This window comes from Corylus avellana, chromosome 2 (genome assembly GCF_965113065.1).
Source record: "Corylus avellana chromosome 2, dhCorAvel1.hap1.2, whole genome shotgun sequence".
In the NCBI taxonomy this organism is placed as follows: Eukaryota; Viridiplantae; Streptophyta; class Magnoliopsida; order Fagales; family Betulaceae; genus Corylus; species Corylus avellana.
In genome coordinates, this window is record NC_142491.1 from 6,116,549 (window position 1) to 6,125,963 (window position 9,415).

General features: G+C 38.5%; 1 protein-coding gene across 1 annotated transcript; it reads left to right on the forward strand.

Moving 5' to 3' along the window:
• The first annotated feature begins 910 nt into the window (after positions 1–910).
• Positions 911–9,321, forward strand: LOC132162194 (putative disease resistance RPP13-like protein 1). Its single transcript, XM_088512911.1, is given in 10 exon segments — positions 911–3,535; positions 3,659–4,362; positions 4,438–4,692; positions 4,695–4,724; positions 4,809–4,978; positions 6,635–7,168; positions 7,754–7,871; positions 7,999–8,066; positions 8,592–8,708; positions 9,247–9,321. Coding segments are annotated over 6 exon segments (4,002 nt in total). The 5' UTR covers positions 911–933; the 3' UTR covers positions 6,876–7,168; positions 7,754–7,871; positions 7,999–8,066; positions 8,592–8,708; positions 9,247–9,321.
• Positions 9,322–9,415: the final 94 nt, after the last annotated feature.

The window sequence follows — 9,415 nt, forward strand, 5'->3', positions numbered from 1 at the left end:
AGCTTCTGCCTCACCAACTAAGGACAACTTGTTTCAATGGCTTCAATTGAACTATCTGTTTTTTACTAAGAGGGGGACACAAGTGCACAAGATGAGTTGCTTAGATGGCAGAATAAAGATGTGATTACTTAATTTGGGGCAGCTGAGTTTTGTTAATTCCCTCATACTAAACAAGGATTGATAGGTCATTAAGCTTGTTAATATGCTCTTCTTATATTACTCCAAATTAAGGACAACATCTTTCAAACCAATTAAGTTGTCATAGTTGTCTGTAGATAAAATTGGATCGGATGCAACAAGTGTTTCAGATGTAAACATAAAAACACCCCTTAATTTGTTGATATCATATGACGTTTAGGAAATATTAGTGGAATGTTTGATTAAACGGCAAGATCAATTCATTATTAGCTCTAATTTAACCATATGATACAATTGCTATTTTCTTATTTGACATGACGCCTGTGCTATTGAACTTTATTGGATTGTGGAAATCTTTTTCTTTGCTTATTTGTCTTTCGTTTTTTTTCCTGGTAAAGAGAGAGCATTGGATTCCGTTGGTACCCTGAATGTGGCCAATTATGGTGGACTCCTCTCAAAATAGAATGCTGAGACGTGCATTATTTGACAAGGGAGAAGACTTGTAAATATATATATATTTTTTGGAGGAATAGAGTCTTTGTATATCCAACGGCTGTGATGAGAATGATGTGAATTATAGTTTATTGGGTCCAAGTAATCATGACAAATGATAAGCATTCACATGCGAAGCCCCCACAAACGTCCAATCTTCTCTCAGCCGTTTGAAGTTGTTGCCATTTGCAACTTTTGAGACTCCTCGAGCTTTCACACAAAAAACCATATACTTCTGCGTTTGAGAGCTTCGCCATTTTTCCATCCTTTCCTGATTCAATATTCCATTCCACGAAGAAAGCCATGGCAGAGCTCTTACTTGATGCCGTCCTCCAAGTGCTGTTTGAGAAATTGCTGTCTCCAGAGTTTCTGAATTTTGCACGTCGATACCAGGGACTTGGGGAAAAGCTGGACAAGTGGAGGAAAATGTTGTTGAGAATTCAGGCCGTGCTTGATGATGCGGAGGAGAAGCAACATACTAACAAGGCGGTGAAGCAGTGGGTGGATGATCTCAGAGACTTGGCTTACGATGTGGAAGACATACTTGATGAGTTCGCCACAGAAGCTTTGCAACGCAAATTGAAGGGAGGAGATGATCAGGCCAGCACAAGTAAGGTACGGAAACTCATCCCTGCTTGTTGTACTGGTTTGACTCCACATGCTCTTAGGATCAGCATTAGGATTGAGTCAAAGATCACTGAAATTACCGATCGATTCAACGATCTCGTGAAGCAAGAAGTTGACTTGGGATTATTGAAAGGAACTGCTGCTGGGAGGAAATATAGGAAAACAGGGACTCTGGCGCCAACATCTGTCATGAATGAACCTCATGTTTATGGCAGGGACAAAGATAAAGATGCTTTACTTGAACTGTTGCGGAGTGAAAAATGTAGGGATGCTCAACTCTCTGTGATTTCTATACTTGGTATGGGGGGTTTAGGAAAAACAACTCTTGCCCAGTTTTTATTCCAAGATGAAGAAGTGCAAAAAAATTTTGATCCAAAAGTATGGGCTTGTGTTTCTGAAGATTTCGATGTTGACAGAGTCACAAAAACAATTTTACAGTCTCTCAATATTGAGAACTGTGATGGCAAGGATAGAAATTGGTTGCAAGTCAGACTCGAGGAGAATCTGAAAGGGAAGAAGTTTCTAGTGGTTCTGGATGATCTTTGGAATGAGAAATATCATGACTGGACTATCTTACGTGCTCCTTTCCTAGTCGGGGCTCCAGGAAGTACAATCATCATCACAACTCGCAATGAGGGAGTTTCATCAATGACAAGCACTGTCCCGGCTTACCCTTTGCATGTGTTATCAAATGATGCTTGTTTGTCTTTATTTACCCAACACGCATTGGGGGCAAGTGATTTCAACGGACATCCAAACCTTCAAGATATTGGTGAGGAAATTGTTAAAAGGTGTAATGGGTTGCCTTTGGCAGCAAAAGCACTCGGAGGCCTTCTACGCACTAAACATGATCGTGATGAGTGGAAGGATGTGTTGGAGAGCAAGATATGGAATATACAAGAAAAAAATGAAATTTTGCCCGCTCTTATGTTGAGCTACCACCATCTGCCTTCACATTTAAAAAGATGCTTTGCATATTGTTCAATACTCCCGAAGGACTTTGAGTTTGAAGAGCAGCAATTGGTTCTATTATGGATGGCAGAAGGTTTAATTCAGTCTCAAGAACGAATGGAAGATTTGGGCAACGAGTATTTTCGTGATCTATTGTCGAGGTCCTTTTTCCAACAGACAAGCGAGGATGGATCACGATTTGTGATGCATGACTTCATCAACGATTTGGCTCAATGGGTTGCCGGAGATATATGTTTTAGAATGGAGGATAGAATTGGGGGTAGTAATGGAAAGAGGCCTCCTAAAAAGGCTCGGCATTTGTCTTACTTGGGTGGTCAATTTGATGGTATTGGAAAGTTTAAGGCTTTTTTTGAACTCACATGTCTACGTACCTTCCTACCTCTTATGCTTCCAAGTTATCGAGAGTGTTATTTGACTTATGATGTTTCCCTTAAATTGTTGCCAAAATTACTATGCTTAAGAGTGCTCTCTTTGAGTGGGTATTGCATAGTTGAGCTACCCGATTCAATTGGTGATTTGAAGCATTTACGGTACCTTGACCTTTCTAACACTCAAATTAGAGGCTTGCCTAAATCAACAACCACTCTTTACAACTTACAAACATTGATATTAGAGAAATGTCATTATCTAAAGGAATTGCCTTCAAAGTTGGGGAACCTAGTCAACTTGCGCCACCTCAACATTCTAAATGCAAATTTGCTAAAAGGAATGCCTCCTCAAATAAGTAAATTAACTAGTCTCCGGATATTGTCTAATCTAATTGTCGGAAAAGGCAATTGCTTCGCATTAAAAGAGCTAGGTCCTTTGTTGCATCTTCGAGGGACACTCATCATCTCAAGATTGGAGAATGCCATTGAACCAAGGGATGCAAGGGATGCTAAGTTAATTGAAAAGCCCGATCTTTCTGCTTTGTGTTTGGAATGGAGTGGTAGCATGGGCAAGTCAAAAGACAGAACAAGTGAATTAGACGTACTTAACATGTTACAGCCTCACAAGACTTTGAAAGAGCTCACTATCAGGCACTATGGTGGTATAGAATTTTCGACTTGGTTAAAATGTCCTTTATTTCCTAATTTAGTGCTCCTAAGGATTGAAAATTGTAGAAAGTGCACATCATTGCCGGCAGTTGGCCAACTACCATTACTCAAAGATCTTTTCATCAAAGGCTTGGGTAGTGTGAAAAATGTTGGTCATGAGTTTTGTGGGGAAGGTTGCTCACAAACCTTTAGATCTTTGGAGACTTTGTGTTTCGAGAATATGAAAGAATGGGAAAATTGGAGCCCTAATGGAGAGTTACCGCACCTGCGTGAGCTTTCTATTAAATAATGTCCCAAGCTGTTGGGGACGTTACCAAACCACCTTCATTCACTACAAAATGTTGTTATAAAAGGATGTGAGCAGTTGATAGTTTCAATTTCAAGCTTTCCAGAGCTCTGCAAACTAGAAATTGAAGGATCAAAAGGGGTGGTGTGCAAAAGTAAGGTGGACTTCACCTCACTAAACTCTCTTTCAACAATTTCAAAATTCAGATGTTCAGTAGAAGGGTTTATGAATGTAGAAGATCTAACTATTGGAGATTGTGAGGAGCTAATGCCTTTGTGGTCAAATGAAGTGGGATTACTACAACCCCTCCCCTGTCTTCGTGATATGCAAGTTATCAATTGTCAAAAACTAGTATCTTTGGTGGCAGAAGAAGTGAAAGAGCAGCCACAACAGGGTACGTCATCCACACGCAATGGCATGGAATCTTTACCCAAGGTAGTGGTGTACAACAACACGTGTCTTGAGCGTATTAAGATTGATGGATGTGATTCGCTGACGCACATAGCAGTAGGACAGCTACCTCCAACTCTAAAGAAGCTAACGGTACTGAATTGCAAGAATATGCAGATTTTGCTGGACGGGGATGATACCATCAATTGTAGCAGCAGCAATTCTCTTCTTGAGGAGTTGTCTATTAATGACTGTCCGTCCCTCAAATCCTTAACATCCAGCGGAGAATTACCTGCAACACTCAAAAGCCTTGAAATGGGGGATTGTAAAATGCTAGAGTCAGTGGCGAAAAGCTTCCCTCACAACTCGTCTTTAGAAAAAATTGCTATTTGGAGGTGTGAAAACCTTAAATCCTTACGCATGGGCATACACAACCTTAGCCATCTATATCATATTTTTATTAGAATTTGCTCAACTCTTGTTTCCTTCCCGGACGGTGGGTTGCTCCCTCGCAACCTTAGACAGCTGAGGATTAAGAATTGTGAGAAAATGCAGGCCATACCCAACTGCATACACAACATCACATCTCTTCAAGCATTGACGATACTCAAATGTCCAGGCATTGTATCCTTTCCAAAAGAAGGTTTTCCCACCAACCTAACATCACTTACAATCAGAGATTGCAACATCATTGAGCCCTTGCTTGAGTGGGGATTGCACAAGCTTATCTTTAACATCTTGAGATTGGAGGTGGATGTCCGCATCTGGTATCCTTTCCAGAGATGATGCTGCCTGCCTCTCTATCCCGCCTCTACATCAGAAACTTCCAGAATTTGAAATACTTATCTTCCAAAGGCTTTCGATACCTCTCCTCTCTTAAAACTCTGAGAATTGGTTGGTGCGAAAATCTGATGTCCTTTCCAGATGACGGTCTGTCTCCCTCACTCTTGGATCTTCGCATCGTTTGCTGTGAAAAGCTCACATCCTTTACAGAGGATGGTCTGCCTCCCTCACTCCAGCAACTTCGTATTGCAAACTGTCTTCTGCTAAAAGAACGCTGCAAGAAAGATCAAGGACGAGCATGGATCAAGATAGCCCACATCCCTTGCGTTAAAATTGATGAAAGGTTCATCTATGACCCAGAACCAGCAGAGGAGAATCAGCCCATGGGTGAAAAACAACTATTGCATGTGTTTTATTCGTGGTAAGACGACTCTTTTGGTTGCATTCTCTTCTTTGATTTCCAATGCATTCTGGCTCTCCATCCCCGAATGGGAGGCTCCTTTGACTGTCTTTTGAATGTTGCCGATGGAAAACCCTCTTGCTGCTGTTGTGTTGGTCTGGTGAACGTTCGACTATTCTTGTTGAACTTAACGGCATCACAAGTGTTTGTTAAAATACCCAAACGACCAAGCAAATGGAGAAGGCTTTCGACCATTGAGTTTTTCATCACTAATTACCGTGTTGCTGATCATTACAGATTTGCGAATCATTACAAAAAGGTATGTAACTGGATTTTTTCTTCTTTCTATTGTTTCATCTTCAATCAAAGAATACATTAATGGACACAAGAATAGTAAACATTTTTTCTAGAAAACTGAGATTGGTAAAATGTTTTTTCTGAGTGGTTTTGCTCTAATAGCAAGAAAAGATCATATTATCAAGCCTTTTCCATTATGTTTGAGATATAGAACAGAAAATGGAAAATATCTCATTTTGATCTTTCATCTGTGTGCATAATAATGAAATGCATTCCATTGCATTGGATTAAAAATTGAATAAATAGCATCTTAATTACATGGGTCACTGTCTCTGTAATCTTATTGGAGGGAAAATAATATTTATTAACTAGCTTGTAGTGTATATGACATACTCTAATATGCATTTGATTTTTCATTATATCATACTTCGAAAAGTTAATATACAAACAGGCATGTGTGTGTGTCTCAGAGAGAGAGAGAGAGAGAGAGAGAGATTGAACATAAAATCAGTTCTATTTGAGAGACTGTATATTCTGTTTATATATGTTTGTATGAAAAGTTATGATTGCCATTAATATTCTAGATCATCCTGACATTTTAAGGTGTTAAATTGCAGATTGTAAGAGGTGTGGACTTGAAGCTAATATATCTCATCGAGGGTGGCCCAAAGTTCTTCTGAAGCTGCGGAGAGCATCAAGGCAACTTAAGCATTTTTATAAAAAGTATGTCAAAGAGCCAGGTTTCTTTTTACCATATATATAAAATGTTGTGTGGGAGATTGAACCTTGTCCTGTATATCGTCGTAATCATGATCACTTTGTGATGATTTGGTTTCTCCCTCCATTCCAAAATGAATGTCCAGGTTTCAAATCAAGCAATTCCGAATGAAGAATGGGTACAACATTACTTTCAATTGGAGGTTGCAACATCATTGAGTCCTTGCTTGAGTGGGGATTGCACAAGCTTACCTCTCTTCAACATCTTGAGATTAAAGGTGGATGTCCGGATCTAGTATCCTTTCCAGAGATGATGCTGCCTGCCTCTCTAACCAGCCTCTACATCAGAAACTTCCAGAATTTGAAATACTTATCTTCTAGAGGCTTTCGATACCTCTCCTCTCTTAAAACTCTGAGAATTGGTTGGTGCGAAAAGCTGATATCCTTTCCAGATGACGGTCTGCCTCCTTCACTCTTGGATCTTCGCATCGTTTGCTGTGAAAAGTTCACATCCTTTCCAGAGGATGGTCTGCCTCCCTCACTCCAGCAACTTCGTATTGCAAAATGTCCTCTGCTGAAAGAACACTGCCGGAAAGATCAAGGACGAGAATGGATCAAGATAGCCCACATCCCTTGCGTTACAATTGATGGTAGGTTCATCTATGACCCAGAACCAGAAGAGGAGAATTTGCTCATGGATCAAATCTCCCTAGATTATGTGTTTGGTCATCAGTAAGACAACTCTTTTGGTTGTGGCTCTTCTTTGATTTCCAATGCATTCTGGCTCTCCATCCCAGAATGGGAGGCTCCTTTGACTGTCTTTTGAATGTTGCCGTTGGAAAACCCTCTTACTGCTGTTATGTTGGTTTGGTGAACGTGTGACTATTATTGGTGGAGTTAACGGCATCACAAGTGTTTGTTAAAATACCCAAACGACCAAGCAAAGAGAGAAGGCCTTTTACCATTGAGTTTTTCATCACTAATTGTCATGTTGCTGATCATTACAGATTTGCGAATCATTACAAAAAGGTATGTAACTGAATTTTTTACTTCTGTGTATTGCTTCCTTCTCAATCAAAGAATACATTAGTGGACACAAGAATAGTAAACATTTTTCTGGTGAACTGAGATTGGTGAAATGCTTTTTCTGAGTGGTTTTGCGCCAGTAGCTAGAGAAATTCATATTATCAAGCCTTTTCCATTATGTTTGAGACTTAGACCAGAAAATGAAAAACATATCTCATTCTGATCTTTCATCTGTGACCAATATAATCAAATGCATTCCTTTGCATTGGTGTTATCAATTAAAATTTGAATAAATAACATCTTAATTACATGGGTCATTCTCTCTGTATTCTTATTGGAGGGAAACTAATATTTATTAACTAGCTTGTAGTGTATATGACATACTCTAATATGCATTTCATTTTTCATTATATCATACTTCGAAAAGTTAATATACAAACAAGCCTGTGTGTGTGTGTGTGTGAGAGAGAGAGAGAGATTGAACATAAAATCAGTTCTATTTGAGAGACTGTGTATATTCTGTTTATATATGTTTGTATGAAAAGTTATGATTGTCATTGATATTTTAGATCATCTGGACATTTTTAGGTGTTAAATTCAGATTGTAAGAGGTGTGGACTTGAAGCTAATATATCTTATCCAGGGTGGCCAAATTTCTTCTAAAGCTGCGGAGAGCATCAAGACAACTTAAACATTTTTATAAAAAGTATGTCAAAGAGCCAGGTTTCTTTTTACCATATATATAAAATGTTGTGTGGGAGATTGAACCTTGTCCTGTATATCATCGTAATCATGATCACTTTGTGATGACTTGATTTCTCCCTCCATTCCAGGTTTCAAATCAAGCAATTCCGAATGAAGAATAGGTACAATACTCAAAACGATTTTCCCAATATCATAGGTGGGCACAATTTTTTAATGAATGCCTTGTTTGCTATTTAAGTAGGTGATGCGAAAAGATGTATAGAGTGTCTTTATTTTGACCTTCATTTGGCATATGGTGTTGTGCTTCTTAGCCTTTTGGATTAGATAGTGTATTTATAAACTTTTTTTTTTTTTGACTGTATTTATTAATAGTCCTTTGGTTTTGCTGCATGCTACTTTGGAATGGGTTGAATTGTTATTAGACATTGCTTTGGTTTATAGAACAAAAGAAGAATAGGTTGGTTATGATGCTACACCCTGTCTTGCTATCAGCTAGAACATAAGGAGTAAGAATCGTAAATACAGGACCTAGATTCTTTATCCTAGATTGAATTGGGAAAGTAATCCTTGCCTAAAGAATGACCGGGGTAGTTTTTGATTGGATTGATTATTTGAAGTTATGAGACATTGATTCTTTCAATGGTCAATTGAGCAACCAGAGTGGATAGTATGATGGTTTTGCCTCCTTACATTTCGTCTTGTGCCTCCTTGTTTACAACAGAAATTCTGGAGGGATTTGATGTGCAGAGAACATTAATGGCTTGTTGAATTTTTCAAGAGGTGCCTAGACCAGGATAAAATGACAGCCAGCGATGCATTTGCAATTCAGCTCATGCAGGTATGAATGTTTTTGTGGGAAGTAAAATGAAAGTCTATTGGTCATTTGAGTCAATCCATGTTGACAAGAAATGTCTGTTTACTTTATACAACATTATTTCAATATCTCCTGTTCGTAATGAATTCAATGACACAAATCGAATGATTTTCTCACTGCACATTCTATTGCATTTGTGCTTTTATAGAAAGATATTGGCTGCACAAAAATTGTGCACTTGGGAACTGCACATTCAATTGCATTGGTGCTTTTATAGAAACATATTGGCTGCAGAAAAATTGTGCACTTGGGACTTAGAGACGTGAAAATTGCCCTTATATTCTATTTCTGGATGTGTTCTTGTCCTTCATGTATTGGAACCTCAAGTTTTTAGCTATGAAAGAACCATTGGAAAATGTAAATGTGGTTTTATACCATTTTTAGAACTGGGTTACCGAGTATATATATTTCAATATATGACTTTAATTTTAAATGAAGAACTAGATTTTTCAGTCACAATCAGGTGAATAATTTTGTATATATCCCTAAATTTTGAATGCAGGTCCCGCATATTATAGAGGAGGTTGTCATTATGTATCCGGCACTTCTATCTCTTGCCCATTCCTACTCTCTTCTTGTGAGTTCCTTTTTATTTCTTTTGTTAACTTTATATTTGCAAGTCAACGAGTGCCGTTTGAAAGAGTGTGTGCTTAAAAATTGTTATCGCAAAA